At 48.0% G+C, this 18,413-nt stretch overlaps 1 protein-coding gene and 1 long non-coding RNA gene across 7 annotated transcripts in view; one reads left to right on the top strand and one right to left on the bottom strand.

The window, feature by feature from the left end:
• CFAP57 (cilia and flagella associated protein 57) overlaps nt 1-18,413 on the top strand; it is a 172,740-nt gene that overhangs the window by 33,400 nt on the left and 120,927 nt on the right. For 4 of the 6 annotated variants that reach the window (XM_075914597.1, XM_075914600.1, XM_075914601.1 and 1 more), the window contains exons 3-4: nt 5,841-6,127; nt 7,468-7,675. In XM_075914597.1, coding sequence (XP_075770712.1) covers nt 5,841-6,127; nt 7,468-7,675 — 495 coding nt within the window. The remainder of the gene's footprint in view (nt 1-5,840; nt 6,128-7,467; nt 7,676-18,413) is intronic. The other 2 variants (XM_075914598.1, XM_075914599.1) reach the window with 2 other exon arrangements.
• LOC142823517 (uncharacterized) overlaps nt 1-18,413 on the bottom strand; it is a 45,451-nt gene that overhangs the window by 3,535 nt on the left and 23,503 nt on the right. The window contains exons 3-5 of the long non-coding RNA XR_012898724.1: nt 13,500-13,595; nt 9,046-9,099; nt 5,575-5,672 (exon numbers count right to left, since the gene is read on the bottom strand). This is a non-coding gene — a long non-coding RNA (uncharacterized LOC142823517). The remainder of the gene's footprint in view (nt 1-5,574; nt 5,673-9,045; nt 9,100-13,499; nt 13,596-18,413) is intronic.

Raw genomic sequence — 18,413 nt, 5'->3', positions numbered from 1 at the left:
AGAGGGGTAGCTGAGTTAGTTTGTAACAGAAAAAAACTTAAAAAACAACAAATATTCTAGCAGTACTTTAAAGACTAACAAAACATGTAGATGGTATCATGAACTTTTGTGGGAAAAATCCCACTTCTTCAGTTGACCAGAGTATAATGAAGAAGTGGGCTTTGCCCCTGTAAGCTTGTGATAGGGGATTGCCTCCCTCCGCCTGGAGGCAGACGCTCCCCTGCACTTCCGGCGCGGGGTGTGAGCCACCGCCGTCCAGCAGTCTCCGGCCGTTGCGGGCTTGCTGCACATGTGCATTGGCGGCCCCACGGCCAGAGACCTGGCAATCCGGTGGCTGTCCGCACTGTGAGGAAGAGGCCAGCACCTGCGCAGGAGGTGGGGGCGGGGCATCCCCGGGGAGTAGGCAGCCGTGGCAGGCTGACTTCATCCCCAGGCGTCCCCCTGCAGGACGGGCGTCATCTCCAGGGGCCGACCCAGGTAAGGGCGGGTGGTTTAAAAGGGGAGTTGGAGCCCAGAGGAGGCGGGGGGAGAGAAGAAGCTTCAGGTTAGACTAGGAAGTCCTGCTTTCCCTCTCCCCAGGTGCTGCGACAAGGGGGTGAAACCCCAGAGACTCTGAGGGGCCAGAGAGTTGACATCGCATCCGCTGACACTGACGAGCGGCAATTCCAGAGTGAGAGACCTGGGCCGGAGTTTGAACTTTGACCAAAAACCCTGGGCATACCGGCTAGAACAAGCGAAAGCAAGAGTAAAAAGGCAAGGCCGGGCTTAACCGGATTTGGACTAGGGGTCCTGGGATACCCAGCCTTGCTACAAAGCTCATGATACCATCTACATGTTTTGTTAGTCTTTAAAGTACTATTAGATTAATATTAAACAGTACACAGTTGCTGCTGAAATTTTAAAGAATGTCAAATCCCTTAGCTAGTGGAAGTCACTGACTAAGCATCTGCCACCAGCAAGTGCTAAACCAGCTTTTGACAGCTGGTGATACTTTCTTCCATTTAACGGAATGAGCCCCTGTTTGAAGGGAGAGTGGATTTTACCCCAGAGAATCAGCATTCAGCAGGGAATGAAAAGCTGCACTTGCCAGGTCATAGAATCATAGAACTATAGAGCTGAAAGAGACCTCAGGAGGTCATCAAGTCCAGCCCCCTGCTTGAGGCAGGACCAATCCCAACTAGATCAACCCAGCCAGGGCTTTGTCAAGCCGAGACTTAAACACCTCTAGGGATAGAGACTCCACTACTTCTCTAGGGAACCCATTCCAGTGTTTCACCACTCTCCTAGTGAAATAGTTTTTCCTAATATCCAACCTGGACAACTCCCACCACAACTTGAGATCATTGCTCCTTGATCTGCATCCGTCACTACTGAGAACAGCCTTTCTCCATCGTCTTTGGAACCTCCTTTCAAGAAGTTGAAGGCTGCTATCAAATCCTCCCTCACTCTTCTCTTCTGCAGACTAAACAGACCCAAGTCCCTCAGCCTCTCCTCATAGGTCATATGCTCCAGCCCCCTAATCATTTTGGTTGCCCTCCACTAGACTCTCTCCAATGCGTCCACATCCTTTTTGTAGTTGGGGGGCCCAGAACTGGACACAATACTCCAGATGTGGCTCACCAGAACCGAATAAAGGGGAATAATAACATCTCTGGATTTGCTGGCAGTGCTCCTCTTAATGCAACCTAATATGCCTTTAGCCTTCTTGGCTACAAGGACACACTGTTGACTCATATCCAGCTTCTCATCCACTGTAACCCCCAGGTTCTTTTCTGCAGAACTACTACTTAGCTGGTTGGTCCCCAGCCTGTTACAATGCTTGGGATTCTTCTGTCCCAAGTGCAGGACTCTGCACTTGTCCTTGTTGAACCTCATCAGATTTCTTGTGGCCCAATCCTCCAATTTGTCTAAGTCACTCTGGACTCTATCCCTGCCCTCCAGCGTATCTACCTCTCCCCCAGCTTAGTGTCATCTGCAAACTTGCTGAGGGTGCAATCCATCCCCCCATCCAGGTCATTAATAAAGATATTGAACAAAACCAGTCCTAGAACCGAACTTTGGGGCACTCCGCTAGAAACCGACCGCCATCCTGACATCGAGCTGTTGATCACTACCCATTGGGCCTGGCCTTCTAGCCAGCTTTCTAGCCATCTTACTGTCCATTTATCCAATCCACATTCCCTTAACTTGCTGGCAAGAATATTGTGGGAGACCGTATCAAAAGCCTTGCTAAAGTCAAGGTATATCACACATCCACCGACTTTCCCATGTCCACCGAGCCAGTTACCTCATCATAGAAGCTAATCAAATAAGTCAGGCACAACTTGCCCTTTGTGAATCCATGCTGACTATTCCTAATCACTTTCCTCTCCTCCAAGTGCCTCAAAATGGATTCCTTAAGGATCCCTTCCATGATTTTTCCAGGAACCGAGGTAAGACTGACCCGCCTATAATTCCCTGGATCACCCTTTCTTCCCTTTTTTGAAGATGGGCACTACATTCGCCTTTTTCCAATCATCCGGGATCTCTCCCGATCTCCATGACTTTTCAAAGATAATGGTCAAAGCCTCCTCAATGACATTTGCCAACTCCTCAGATGCATTAAGTCCGGACCCATGGATTTGTGTATGTTTAGCTTTTCTAAATAGTTCCTAACCTGTTCTTTACTCACCAAGGGCTGTCCATCTTCATCCCATCTTGCGTCACTTAGCGCATTAGTCAGGGAGCCTACTTTGTCCATGAATACCTAAGTTACCTCCTTCATCCATTAGGGGCCGCACACCCTCTCTGATCACCTTCTTCTTGTTAACATTCCTGTAGAAACCTTTCTTGTTATCCTTCACATCCTTAGCCAGTCAGAATTCCATTTGCGCTTTCACCTTCCTGATAACCCCTTAGCATTCTCGAGCTATACATTTAAACCCCATTCCTGGTCATTTGTCCAAGTTTCCACTTTTTGTAAGCTTTCTTTTTGTGCTTAAGTTCACCAAGGATTTCCCCTGTAAGCCAATCCGGTCTCGTACCATGTTTGCCTTTCTTGCTACGCATCGGGATGGTTTCTTTCTGTGCCTTCAATAAGGCTTCTTTAAAATACTGCCAGCTGTCCTGGACTCCTTTCCCCTTCATGTTAGCATCCCAGGGGATTCTGCCCATCAGGTCTCTGACGGAGTCAAAATCTGCTTTTCTGAAGTCCAAGGTGTGTATTTTACTACTCTCTTTTCTTCTTTTGGTCAAGATCCTGAAATCTACCATCTCATGATCATTGCTTCCCAGGTTGTCACCCACCTCTACTTCCCCTGTTAGTTCCTCCCTGTTTGTGAGCAGAAGGTCAAGCTGCGCACGGCCCCTGGTCGGATCCTTCAGCACTTGTTCCAAGAAGTTATCCCCAACATTCTCCAAAAACTTCCTGGATTGCCTGTGTACTGCCGTATTGGTTTCCCAACAGATGTCAGGGTGATTGAAGTCCCTCACGAGAACCAGGGCCTGCAATCTGGAAGGTTCTTTCAGTTGTCCGAAGAAAGCCTCATCTACCTCATCCACCCGATTCTGTGGCCTGTAGTAGACACCAACCACAACATCACTGCTGTTGTTTGCACCTCTAAACTTAACCCATAGACTCTCAACAGGTTTTTCTCCCTCTTCATACTGGAGTTCAGAGCAATCATAGTGCTCTCTTACATATAGTGCAACTTCTCCTCCTTTTCTCCCCTGCCTGTTGTTCCTGAACAGTCTGTACCCTTCCATGATAGCGCTCCAGTCATGCAAGTCATCCCACCAAGTCTCTGTTATCCCAGTTAAATCATATTTCTTGGACTGGGCCATGGCCTCCAGTTCTTCCTGTTTGTTGCCCAGGCTTCTCGCATTAGTGTACAAATACTTCAGATAACCGGTTGATCGCCCTATCTTCTCCATTCGAATCAGGGTCCTCCTTTCTTGCTCATTCCTTCCTGTATTCTTTCCTGGTATCCGACTTTCCCACTCCCCTCAGGGTTTTGGTCACCATCCCCCAACGAACCTAGTTTAAAGCCCTCCTCACTAGGTTTGCAAACCTATCCGCGAAGATGCTCCTTCCTCTCTTGGTTAGGTGGATCCCATCTCTTCCTAACAATCCTTGTGTCTGGAACAGAGTCCCATGGTTGAAGAAACCAAAGCCCTCTCTGCGACACCACCTGCACAACCATGCATTTACTTCCTCAATTTGACGATCCCTGCCCAGACCTTTCCCTTCAAAAGGGAGGATGGATGAGAACACCACTTGCGCTCCGAATTCTTGGGTCCTTTTTCCCAGCGCTACATAATCTGCAGTAACCCGCTCAGGGTCATTCTTGGCCGTATCGTTAGTTCCCCCGTGGAGAAGCAGGAAGGGGTAGCGATCTGAAGGTTTGATCAGTTTGGTAAGCCTCTCAGTGACATCCCGAATTTGAGCTCCCGGTAAGCAGCACACCTCTCAAGATTTCAAGTCCAGATGGCAGATGGAAGGCTCAGTCCCTCTTAGGAGGGAGTCCACAACCATCACCACCCGTCGTCTTCTTTTGGGCGGGGGGTCGTGGAACCCCCATCCCTAGGACTACGCATCCCATCCCTTCCAGTAGATGGTGTTCCTTGCGGTTTCTTCCTTGTGAGGTCCCTTCCAACGCATTCACCACCACAGAGCCTGTTTGTCCCTGTTCTCTATAGTAGTGTTTCTCACCCTTTTAGGGTGTGGGGCTCTGAGGCTTCAGCCCTCCTCTAGATGCAAGGTTCTGAACTTCAGCCCCACTTTGGACTTAGGGCTTCAGCCCCCATGCTGCTTTCAAAGCTAGAGGCTTGCCTTCAGTCCCTCCACTGACCATGAAGCTGTGACTTCAGACCCCCTGACTCTGATGCCTCTCTCCACACCTAGCGGTATGGAATTAACATGTTAAAAATGAATGCCTTAATTTAGTTTTCAGTCATTCACAGGCATTAATTGTGATTGATTGACAGTCCTACTAACTAGGGGTGATACTTGCTCTGTTTAATAAATTAGTTAATTTTAGATGTAAGATGTGTTAAATTTTGTATTATATATCTCCAGGACATTTAAAGTAGTTTTATTAAACTAATTAGAAAAAAAAAGTAAAACCAGCCTTTGGTCATTTTCAGCTGAATATTGATTTCCATTCAAATAGAGCTTGACGTAAGTCACAAGTAAAAAAAATTAATAATCTTCTAGTAAATACAAAAAGGCATCATTTACCATTTCTAACATAATATCAGTAAAAATAATCTGTATAAACCTTTACAACTGCTTAAATTTTGACAGAGAAAGATATAGGGTATTATCCTGGTTAGCAAAAAGAAGTACCAAGTTTAGTGTAAGAGTATATTTCGTTGCAGAGCAACATAGTTTTATCAGTCAATGAGAATCAACTAAAAAGTACAAAATCAATACATGATTCAAATTGATTTAATTCCGTTTCCTGTTTGCTGATTTAAATAACGATAAAAAATTATGATTTAAATTGTTCTGCCTTAGATCTATCCACTGTCATATATAACTACAACAGATCAATAGGCAACCTCTGTGGAGCAGATTACGCCACATCTACTTACTATGAGGTTCTGGGTTTGCTTCTGAGTCACCTGGTGTTGGCCATTTTCCGAAATAAGATACTGAGGTAGAGGAGCCATGTATGTTTCTGTGTATTGACCTTAGTGGAGAACAGATGAATCTGTTATCAGTTAATCAGTTAATCAACTATACTATTACGTTCCTAAATGGAATATGTAGGATATGGAAGTACAACAATTTATTGGCAAAATATTATGCAGGAACATAATTGTGTAAAAAAATCTTTTCTCTTTTTTCTGCTTTCCAGGTGAGCTTCAATCCCCAGGATAACACCCAGGTTTGTATAACTGGAAATGGCATTTTTAAGCTTTTCAGATACACTGAGGGGACTTTGAAACAGACCAACTTTCAGAGAGGAGAACCTCAAAACTACTTGTCGCATGCCTGGCTCTCCGAGGACAGGGTAATGGTTGGCACTGACACAGGCAAACTCTTTCTTTTTGAGTCAGGAGATCAGCGCTGGGAAACAAGTATAGAATGTAAAGAACCTCCCAGTGAAGTGGTAAAGGACAAGGTGCCACATGAATCTGAGAGGTAAATCTTGGTGATTACTGATAGTCAATCTCATGAGTAAAGATTCTTCACATCCTAGACTAGGTCCCTCGGGTGTTAATAGGGAAGGAATGGATGAGGCTTTTCCGTATTGCCTGTAACAGAGTGCATATTCACTGCCATGGCACCTCCTGCTGGTCACTCAAGGAATTAGCTCTTCAGCCCTGGAGCGCCCCCTTCTGGCCAGTGCCATGCCTGCTGTTACTTTCATTCTTCACCACTTTGTATTAGGACCCACATCCTTCCCATACAGCAGCATCCTCTTCTGTGGGAACTGCCCTGCTGCAGTGCCCCCACACTCGAGCCCTGCTTCCCAGGGACCCCCCCCCAAACCCTTACTCCTATCATGCCCTAGTGACCCTAATGCCAGTCATCATCCAGTCCTTTACCTCAGGGGCAAACTGCTACCTGAAATGGCCACTCATCATTGGCAAGGGGATGTGGACCAGCTGCCTTCTCCTGCCCTGGCTACTCCCTGCAGCCCTGTTACCCTCAGGCCTTGCCTCAGGCCCTGCAACATGGGAATTTGCCTGGCCAGAGCTTCCCAGCTCTGCCTGCCTTTTCCCAGCCCTGCTCTGTCTCAGGAAGCCTCTAGCTTCCCTGTCAGACAAGTCCTTCCTGCTTCCCAGCTGGAGCTGAGTGAGTGAGTGTCTCTGCCCTTTCAGGAGCCCTTATTTATACAGTCCCAGCTGGGCCCTAATTTACTGTATTTACCACAGCTGCTTGCTCCACAGCCCCAGCCCTTTCCCAGGGCTGAATAAGAACATAAGAATGGCCGTACTGGGTCAGACCAAAGGTCCATCTAGCCCAGTAGCCTGTCTGCCGACAGTGGCCAGCACCAGGTGCCCCAGAGAGGGTGGACCGAAGACAATGATCAAGAGATTTGTCTCCTGCCATCCTTCTCCAGCCTCTGACAAACAGGCCAGGGACACCATTTCTATCCCCTGGCTAATAGCCTTTTATGGACCTAACCTCCAGGAAATTATCTAGCTTCTCTTTAAACTCTGTTATACTCCTAGCCTTCACAGCCTCCTCTGGCAAGGAGTTCCACAGGTTGACTACACGCTGTGTGAAGAAGAACTTTCTTTTATTAGTTTTAAACCTGCTACCCATTAATTTCATTTGGTGTCCTCTAGTTCTTCTATTTAGGGAACTAATAAATAACTTTTCTTTATCCGCCCTCTCCACACCACTTATGATTTTATATACCTTTAACCCTTCTTTAGTCAGTGGGGGACAGATGCCCCGTCACATGCCCTAATTGTGACTATATTAGGTTTCTCTGGTTGCTGCTGATTTTAATAACTTTCTTCTTATTTTAGCCTCTTTGAATTTCCTACTACCGGTTCTCCTGATCTCTCCAGTGAGATGCTCAGTGAAGCTGTTGGCCAACAGCAGGCTACCTTGCCTCAAGTCTCTGCCATTGCTGCCTATTCCAAAGGTTTTGCATGCTCAGCTGGGCCTGGAGTTGTTCTATTGTTTGAGAAGACCGAAGAGAGGGAAGGTTACAGGGAGAACCGAGAAATCCGGGTAAGTGAGAGACTGAATGGGGCAGAAAGGGCTTAGCCAAATACTTAAAAGGTTGCAGTTCTTAGACATTAGCCATTTAAATTTAAGAGCACATTTGTTTTACATTTGTTCCAGGTATTAGTACTAATAAATAATTCTATAGTGATGTTTATCTTTCAGTCACTTGACAGACATTAATCATAGTCCCATAACTGTTTGTTCAGCATTTATAGTAGGGGAAAAGACTTGCCCAAGGTCACAGAGAGAATTTAGTGACAAAGTCATTTTAAGAATATAAGAATGGTGATACTGGGTCAGACCAAAGGTCCATCTAGCCCAGTATCCTGTCGTCTGATAGTGGCCAATGCTCCTCTAATGACACCTCAATCTGGACAATTCCTTAGATTTGTCATTCTCAGGTTTGGGAATCTCCCTAACATCCTCATTCATGAAGACTGAAGCAAAGAATTCTTTTAGTTATTCCACAATGACCTCATTGTCTTTGAGTGTTCCATTAGCATCTTGATCATCCGAGGGCCCCACTGGTGGTTTGGCAGGCTTCCTGCTTTTGATGTACTTAAAAACATTTTCCTTTCTGTTTTCCTCACTATCATTTGACTTCTACTTTTTAAAAGATGTCTTTTTATCTGTCATTGCTTCTTTTACTCGGTTTTTGTTTTTTTACTGTGTTTTTTAATTTGGGGTATACATTATATGTTATATTATATATATTTTTGATGTTTTTAAGTTTCTACAGCCTCTCTAATCTACCTTAGTATTTCATAGTCATTATCGCTATCCTGGTCAGGTGGTCGGAAATATATCCCTACTGCATATTCATATTATTAGAACATGGAATTACTATCCATAGAGATTCTGTGGAACATTTTTATATCTAGAACTGGAAGGGACCTCAAGAGTTCATTGAATCCAATCTCCTGCCCTCATGGTAGGACCAAGCATTGTCTAGATCATCCCTAACACGATGTTCTTCTTCGGGGATGTCCCCGCGGGTGCTCCACTATGGGTGCTCTACTATGGGTGCTGGGCTTGCCCCGGCGCCGCAGACAGAAGCTTGTCATGAGCAGTGTTCGGCCGGACCACGCATGTGCCACGGGCTCACAGCTTTTGCGCTCTTTCTGTCGCGCGGTCCGGCCCCCCGCCAGTTCCTCTTCACCGCTTCAGGCTGCAGACGCTTGGAACTGCGCTCCTTACCTCACAGAACTAGACTGCTTCTAGTTCTCCTTTGTATATAAAATCCCCCTTTTCCTCCCTCTCCCTTCTCTTTCTCCAAAAACAAACAAACAAATAAACAAACAAACAAACAAAAAGTAAAGAGAGGAAGGACAAAGAAAGAACTATCGGGAGTAAAAAACAGAAACCGCTCTTACCTCCCGCCTCTCAGCTGTTCTCCTGTCAACTCCACTGTATATAGTTGAGTTCACCTAAAAAAAAAAAAAGAGAGACTGTAAAGATAAAAGGAACAAAGATAGCAGGGCAGAGTCCTTACCATGCTATCAGCTTTCGACAACTACCTACTGTTTAAAAAGAAAAGAAAAGAAGCGGCAGGCTGCCGGCAAAATGTCAGGGACCGGGTTTAAAAAATGTGGCTCCTGCCGGGAGGCAATGCCAGCCTCCAACGGCCATGCAGAGTGTATCTGTTGCCTGGGGGAGTCTCACATCCCCCAAAAGTGTAACCATTGTTCAAGGCTCACCTCCAGGGCCAGGAAAGATAGGAAGAGGCATCTTCACATGCTCCTCTTCGACACAGCCCTGCAACCGCAGCAAGCTGACTCTAATCAGCAGCTATACAAACACTGGGCTTCTTCCCCCACTACGGGACTTCAGAAGAAACCAAGTCTGTCCCCAGCAAGATCCTTGCCAGCTGCCTTTAATGGCAGGGAGAACCAGGCAGAGACACCTGGGATGTCTGGCATTGTAAAGACACATCCCCCTGCCTCGGTGGCTTCAAAACCTAAGCGGCCACGGGAGCCTTCCCAAACACCAGTTCCCCAGGCGGCATCAGTTCAGCCGCTTCTTCTTACTCCGGCGCCGAGCGCTGAGCCGGCGCCGAGAGCAGTCTCGGACCCGACCACGGCACCGGCCCTGACACCGGCCCCGGCACCACCTGAGTCACCGCGTGGTGCCGGATTACACGGCGCCGACCCGTTCCACTGCCGGCGCGGTGCCGATCGCTCCTGCCCTTCCGCACCATGAGCAGAGCAATTCAGCAGCTAGCGCTTCAGCGCATGCCACAACTCAACCACCCCGGAGCCCTGCTGCTCTCCATTCTCCACGCCGCCGCAGCTGCTCCCGCTCTTGCTTCCTCTCCCCGGCACATCCTCTCCTCTGCCGGCACTCCGATCCCCACGCCGGTCTTCTCACCGGTACGGGTCTCCTCGTGCCTCTTCAAGACTGCCTTCCCTGTTTCTGGCTGCTGCATCTCCTCATCGCAGGCACCACTACAGACATCTCTTTGCCTCTCCTGCCTCCTCCAGGGCATCACACCTCTGTTCCTGTTCGCCCTGCTCCCCGTACCATTATCGGTATTGCAGCCGCTCTAGCTTCCATGATGACTGTTCACCGCGGCATGGCACATACCATCGTGACGACCGCGACTCTCGACATTCTCATAGCAAGTATTCTTGCTGACCACGATCTACCTTTGACTACGCTTCACGCAGGCGCTCTCCAACCCCGGCTCCCCTTACTCCTCCGCACCATGCATGATCACCATCTCACCATTCATCAGAGCCGGAACATACTCCCTTCGTGTACCATACCTTGGGGTCTTCCATCCCCGATTCATCTCCTCCGGAGGATGCAGTGATCCCCGGCGACAGCTCTCCACCAGAAGACCTCCGTCAGTTCCAAGAATTATTTAAGCGAGTAGCTATCACACAAGAGATTCCGCTGCAAGAGCTCAAAGATAAGCAACACAAGCTTTTCAGGAATCTCCAACCGCGGCATAGCTCACGCCTGGCCATCCCTCTGGACGAAGGCATCCTGGAACTGGCTGACGAAGTGTGGCATGCTCCAGCGTCGGCTCTCCCTACCAACAAAAGAGCCGACAAGAAATGTTTCGTGCCACCAAAGGGCATGGAATTCCTCTTTGCCCATCCACAGGCTAACTCCTTAGTAGTCGACGCAGCTCAACAGAGGTCTAGAGCCCCTCATCTCAAACACCAGGGGCTCCGATAGAGACGTAAAGAGACTTGCCCTCCTGGGCAGGAAGGTATACACTTCAGCGACTTTACTCCTCAGAATCACCAATTACTCAGCGCATCTCTCCAATCATACCTTTGATACGTTTTCACGCCTCACTCCCCTCATGGATCATCTCCCTGATTCAAAAAAATCGATCCTGAGATCAGTGATCCAAGAGGGATACACATCAGCGAGAACGTCCCTTCAAATAGCCATGGACGTCGCCGATACTGCTGCTCGCTCCGCTGCTACTGCCATTGTTATGCTCAGAGCTTCTTTCCTTCAAGCGGCAGGAGTTCCAAAGGATCTACAGACCAAAGTCGAGGACTTACCCTTCAACAAGGGGAAGCTCTTTTCAGAGACCACGGACTCAATCTTACACTCCTCTAAAGACTCTCGAACAACCTTGCGAACTCTGGGGATGTATACACCCCCCTTTAAGAGACGTCGGTACTCACCATATCAGCGCAGATATGATTACTCCTACATTAGACACCAGTGGCAACAACAGCACCAACAACAGAGGCCTTTTGACAACCAACGCTCTCGCCAGAGGCCTCAACGACGCCGAAACCCAACCGGCAGAACGAACATGCATCCCAACAGCAAGCAACAGGTTTGATGCGTTGGTCGAGGGCGAGCAGACAGTCACAGGCAGCACTGCGAATCGTCCAACCCAGCTATTCCACCACCGTCTAAGACCCTTTCTACATCAATGGGCAAAAATCACCACGGACAAATGGGTCCTCGAGATTGTTCAGTTTGGCTATCCTATCCCCTTCATAGCCATACCACCAACCACCCCTCCCATCCCGTCCCTCTTCAGGAACCCCTCTCACGAGACCTTTCTCCGACTAGAGGTCGACCGCCTTTTCTCTCTGGGTGCTATATAGCCAGTTCCAAAGGACTTCAGGAACAGAGGCTTTTACTCACACTATTTCCTCACCCAGAAAAGATCCGGAGGCTGGTGCCCTATCCTAGACCTCCGTCGTCTGAACAAATATCTCAGGAAACAATGATTCAGAATGACGACACTAGCTGCCATAATCCCTATTTTAAATCCACAGGACTGGTTTGATGCCCTCGACTTCCAGGACGCCTATTTCCACGTCCCTATCCACCCTGCTCACAGGAGGTTCTTGCGCTTCGTTGTGGCGGAGGACCATTTTCAATACAAGGTCCTCCCCTTCGGACTATCCTCAGCCCCCAGGGTGTTTTCAAAGGTCCTATCCGTGGTCACGGCCTTTCTCCGACGCCAAGGGGTACTCATCTTCCCTTGTCTGGACGATTGCCTGCTCAAAGGCCCTTCGGCACATGAGGTCTCCCACATGGTTCACCTCACGAGACAGGTCTTTCGATCGCTCGGACTCCTCCTCAACAAGCGGAAGTCTGTATTGCATCCCACTCAGGACATCGAGTTCATTGGAGCCCTCCTGGACTCACTTGCCGGCAGAGCGTTCCTACCCTCGCAGAGGTTTCAAGCCATCCAAGACCTCATTTGCACCATCACTGTGAGCCCTACCGTACCACTCATCACATGCCTCAGACTCATGGGCCACATGGCCCCCACAACGTACGTGGTGAAATACGCCAGACTACATCTGTGTGCCCTTCAGTACTGGCTGACCCTCGTATACCACCACACCAGATACGATCTCCACAGGCCGGTAACACCGCCACCTGGGGTTCTTCAATCACTCCTATGGTGGACCAGCCACACAAACCTGCTGTCAGGCGTACCATTCTATCCGCAGGAGCCTCTCCACCAAATCACAACTGATGCCTCCCTACTAGGTTGGGGGGCCCACATGGGCTCCCTTTCAGTACAAGGCCAATGGTCCCCACAAGAAGCAAGGCTACACATAAACCTCCTAGAGCTACGTGCTATTTTCAATGCATGCAAATCCTTCCTCACCTACATTCGGAACACCACGCTGACGATATTTACGGACAACATCACAGCCATGTACTACGTAAACCGCCAGGGCGGCGCTCGCTCCCGTTCGCAATGCACGGAAGCCATCCGCTTTTGGAACTGGTGCATTCGCCACGGGGTAACTCCTATGGCATCTTACTTACCTGGCACCACAAATGTGACGGCAGATTTCCTGAGCAGACATTTCCATACAAAACACAAATGGGAAATGCACGACGGCATATTACGCGACATCTTCCAACGTTGGGGTACTCCCCGAGTGGACCTCTTCGCAACTCCCGCCAACACAAAATGCCGCAAGTTCTGCACCAGAGCGGGCCTGGGCCGCGCATCTCTGGGGGATGCCTTCCTTGTGACTTGGCACGGACCCCTCCTTTATGCATTTCCCCCCATGCCTCTCATTCCCAAAGTCCTTCAGAAGCTGGAGGCGGACAAGGCTACGCTAATCCTCATAGCCCCGGATTGGCCTCGCCAGCACTAGTTTCCCTTCCTGCACTGGCTCTCTGTGCAGACACTGATCCACCTTCCGCCTCTCCACGACCTCCTCACACAGGACCGAGGACGCCTGAAACACCCCCAGATACAAATGCTGAACCTAACAGCATGGTTCCTAACTGGCTGACTCCATTTGAATCTCTCTGCTCCGTCCCAGTCCAACATGTCCTAGTACACAGTAGACGACAAACCACGAGGAAAACTTACCTTCACAAATGGCGCAGATACTCCTCCTGGTGTACCTCGAACCACCACGATCCGACACGTCCGTCGATTGCCTCTGCACTGGACTATGCACTGCACCTAAAGAACAAGGGTCTCGCGTTAGCCTCCATCAGGGTGCACCTCGCAGCAATATCAGCATTCACATCACCTATAGATGGCGTTTCTATCTTCACCCATCCTACGACTAAAAGATTTCTCAAGGGCCTTATCAACATGGACCCACCGCGCAACCCAGTTCCACCTGTGTGGAGCCTGGACGTAGTACTCGACACCGTAATGAGCCTCTGGCGACCGTATCCTTACAATTCCTCACTCTGAAAACGGTTTTCCTGCTCGCCATAACATCTGCATGCAGGGTTAGCGAGCTTTCCGCCATGATGGCCACCCCACCATATACGATTTTCCGTAAGGATGGAGTAGTTTTGAGATTACATCCAAGGTTCATACCCAACTTTGTCTCCCACTTCCATGTTAACGAATCAGTCATCTTGCCAACCTTTTTCCCGAAGCCCCATGCCTCACCGCGAGAGGCGCCCTACACTCCTTGGACATCCGCAGGGCCTTAGCATTCTACATAGATCGCACTAAATCTTTCAGACTTACGGACCATTTCTTTGTCTCCCTGGCACACAGGTCAAAGGGTCAACGCCTATCTTCCCAAAGAATATCCAATCTCGTAACCTCATGCATAGTGCAATCGTATGCAATGAAAGGTTTACCCCCTCTGTCTCAACCACTAGAGCCATGGCCACATCTACAGCGTTTCACAGAGGGGTATCTTTGAAGGACATTTGCAGAACGGCGACTTGGTCCTCTCATGAGACTTTCGCTAAGCACTATTCTATTTCTCTACTCTCTCACTCAGATGGGGCAGTGGCGACTGCGTACTCTCCACGGCGGATAAATAGGGACTCCTTGCCCTCCTTCCGTTTTGGCGACTACTGCTATGCAGTTACCCATAGTGGAGCACCCACGGGGACATCCCCAAAGAAGAAAGCGAAGTTACTCACCTCCGGTGCAGTAACTGTTGTTCTTTGAGGTGGTGTCCCCGCGGGTGCTCCACTACCCGCCCTCCTCCCCGCTTCGGAGTCCTCTCTCTCTCTGCTCTTGTCTCTTACAGACTCTGAGGTGGTTTCGAGGAACTGGCGGGGGGCCGGACTGCGCGACAGAAAGAGTGAAAAAGCCACGAGCCCGCGGCACATGCGTGGTCCGGCAGAACTCTGCTCATGACAAACTTCCGTCTGCAGCGCCGGGGAAAGCCCAGCACCCATAGTGGAGCACCCATAGTGGAGCACCCGCGGGAACACCACCTCGAAGAACAACAGTTACTGCACCGGAGGTGAGTAACTTTGCTATCTGTGTGTCTGTCTAACCTGCTCTTATATATGATGGAGAATCCACAACCCTCCTAGGCAGTTTATTCCAGTGTTTAACCACCCTGACAGGCAGGAAGATTCTCCAACCTAAACCTCCCTTGCTGCAATTTAAGCCCATTACCTCTTGTCCTATCCTCAGAGGCCAAGGAGAACAATTTTTCTCCCTCCTCCTTGTAACATCCTTTTAGATACTTGAAAACCGCTATCATGTCCCCTCTCAGTCTTTTTTTCTAAACTAAACAAGCCCAAATCTTTCAGTCTTCCCTCATAGTTCGTGTTTTCTAGGCCTGTAATCATATTTGTTGCTCTTCTCTGGACCTTCTTCAGTTTTTCCACATCTTTCTTGAAATGTGGTGCTCCAGCTGAGGCCTAATCAGTGCAGAGTAGAGTGGAAGAATTACTTCTCATGTCTTGCTCCAACACTCTTGTTAATGCACCCCAGAATCATGTTTGCTTTCTTTTCAGCAGTGTCACACTGTTGACTCATGTTTAGTTTGTGGCCCACTATTATCCCTAGATCCTTTTCTGCAGTATTCCTTCCTAGACAGTCACTTCGCATTCTAGATGTGTGGAACTGATTGTTCATTCCTGAGTGGAGTACAAAGGAGTTGCAACCCTTCCCAGCCTGGTATCATCTGCAAACTTACTAATCGTACTCTTTATGCCATCATCTACATTATGGATGAAGATATTGAACAGATCTAGTTCCAAAACTAGAATATTCAAGGAGCTGATTGGGGAAGTATCTGAGGCTTCAGCTATCATCTTTGAAAAATCATGGAAGACAGGAGATATTCCAGAATCCTGGAAAAGAGCAAATCTAGTGTCCATCTATAAAAAGAGAAATAAGAACAACTCAGGAAATTACAGACCAGTCAGTTTAACTTCTGTGCCAGGAAAGATAATGGAGCAAGTACTCAAAGAATTCATCTGCAAACACCTGGAAGAAAATAAGGTGATAGGTAACAGCCAACATGGATTTGTAAGGAACAAATCATGTCAAATCAATTTGATTGCTTTCTTTGATAGGATAACAAGTCTTGTGGCTAAGGGAGAAGACGTGGTATACCTAGACTTTAGTAAGGCATTTGATATGGTCTCTCATGATTTTCTTATCAATAAACTAAGGAAATACAACCTAGATGGGGCTTCTATAAAGTGGCTGGATAGCTGTGAACCATTAATAACTACTGTCTGAGAATGGTTATCCAGCCAATTATTCACCCACCTTATAGTAGCTACATTCTAAGAAACCTATGTTGGTTGTGACTGTAAAAACATTCAGAGCCAAGGTTATTTGGAGGGTCAGCATTCCCAACCACCTCAGAGATCTGAAGCCCCTATCATTCTAAGTGACACTGCGTACCTGAATGGAGCTCCCCCAGGGACATCTCTTGAAGGATAAGAGGAGATTACTTTCCTGTGCAGTAACTTATGTTCTTCGAGATGAATGTCCCTGTGGGTGCTCCACTACCCACCCTCCTGTCATCTACTTCAGGTATGACACTCATCCATTGTAGACAAGAAACTGAGGAACACGTGCTGTTGATACACTGACAGTCTGTCAGTCAGTCAGAGGGTGTGTACAGCCCAGGGGAGAGAGAGGGATACTGCTGATAAAATCTCTGGTGAAGATGCATCCCAGTGCCTTGATTGGAGTGGAGTAACCCACAGGGACACTCCTCTCAAAGAATGTCCGTTACTGCACAGGTGAGGTCTAAGCTATATTGATGAAGACCCTCTGATGTGGAGAAAACAGTCTTTTCCTTTGTGTCTTTGGCAAGGGGAATCTTCTAGTACCCCTTAGTCAAATCTAAAGTGGTCAGGAATCAGGCATTGCACAGTCAGTCCATTAACCTCTCTATGCTGAATATAGGGTATGTGTTGAACTGGGACACCCCTTCCACAGGACAGAATTTATTGCAGAATCTCGTAGAGCCATCTGGTTTGACACTAGCACAAGTGGACTAGACCACTGATTGTGGGACTCCTTGACCTCCTAACTCCAGTCTCTCTCTCTTGATTTCTTCTCTCTTTTGGCCACTGACACTGGTAGGTCCTTAGCATTACCTTGGCCCCTGGGGTTTGTAATGGTGTGGTTATGTGTCTGTTGTTTGATCCAGCTCTGATGAGAACACATGGTTCCAGATGCTCATCTCAGATACCTCCTCTTTTGGGGTTGGTGTTAAATCTGGGGACACCCTCACCTACTTGGGGGGGTTTGTTCTGCAGTGGATCCTCTCAGGCCACTGTACATTCTTCTTGGGGATGGCAGGGTTTTAGAAGGCTGAAGTGAGATACTTGTTCTTGTTTTTGATGTCCCAGTTGTTGCATTTTATAATTCACCTCTTTTATAGATTCAGCTACTTTGTAGGGTCCCCTGCTGCTGGGCCAAGAATTTATTCTCTGCTGTGGATACAAACACCATTATTTGGTCTCTGGGCTGGAATTGTCAAATTTTTGCTTACTGGTTATAGTGAATTTGTGGGGCTTTTTGGGGCCTTCTCCTTATGCTCCCACACTACAGGGTAACCTGGGCTATCTGCTCTCATTTATAATACATGCTTGATTGTACTGTTCCCCATATTGAGCTTCTCTTCCCAAATTTCCCTGACTATGTTTAGTATGCCCTGGGGGTGGCGACCATATAATAATAACTCAAAGGGGGAGAATCTGGTGAAGACTTGGGGAACTTCAAAGATGGTGAATATAAGTTAGGGCAACAGGGTATCCCAGTTTTTTTCCATCCCTACTTAACACCTTTGTTGTTATGGCCTTGAGGGTTTGGTTCTTGGTCTGTGGGTGGTAAACCAAGGCTTGCAAAGTCTGAACTTGGAGCAGAAAGCAGAGGTCCTTTATCAGCTTAAACAAGAAAGGCATTCCTTGGTCCATTGGACTCTCTTTTGGTAGATGTATGCTGGTGAAAATGTTTACTAGCACCTTTGTTATGGACTTGGAGGCCGTGTTTCATAGGGGGTTAGTCTCAGGATTAGAATCATAGAATACTAAGACTGGAAGGGACTTCGAGAGGTCATCGAGTCCAGTCCCCTGCCCCCATGGCAGGACCAAATACTGTCTAGACCATCTTTGATAGACATTTATCTAACCTACTCTTAAATATCCCCAGAGATGGAGATTCCACAACCTCCCTGGGCAATTTATTCCAGTGTTTGACTACCCTGACTGTTAGGAACTTTTTCCTAATGTCCAACCTAAACCTCCCTTGCTGCAATTTAAGCCCATTGCTTCTTGTTCTATTCTCAGAGGCCAAGATGAACAAATTTTCTCCCTCCTCCTTATGACACCCTTTTAGATATCTGAAAACTGCTATCATGTCCCCCCTCAATCTTCTCTTTTATAAACTAAACAAACCCAATTCCTTCAGTCTTCCCTCATAGGTCATGTTCTCTAGACCTTTAATCATTCTCGTTGCTCTTCTCTGGACCCTCTCCAATTTCTCCACATCTTTCTTGAAATGCGGTGCCCAGAACTGGACACAATACTCCAACTGAGTCCTAAC

Source organism: Pelodiscus sinensis, unplaced genomic scaffold (genome assembly GCF_049634645.1).
Source record: "Pelodiscus sinensis isolate JC-2024 unplaced genomic scaffold, ASM4963464v1 ctg65, whole genome shotgun sequence".
NCBI classification, from domain to species: domain Eukaryota; kingdom Metazoa; phylum Chordata; order Testudines; family Trionychidae; genus Pelodiscus; species Pelodiscus sinensis.
Note: the sequence above shows the minus strand (reverse complement) of the source record. Positions and strands in the feature narration are given on the sequence as shown.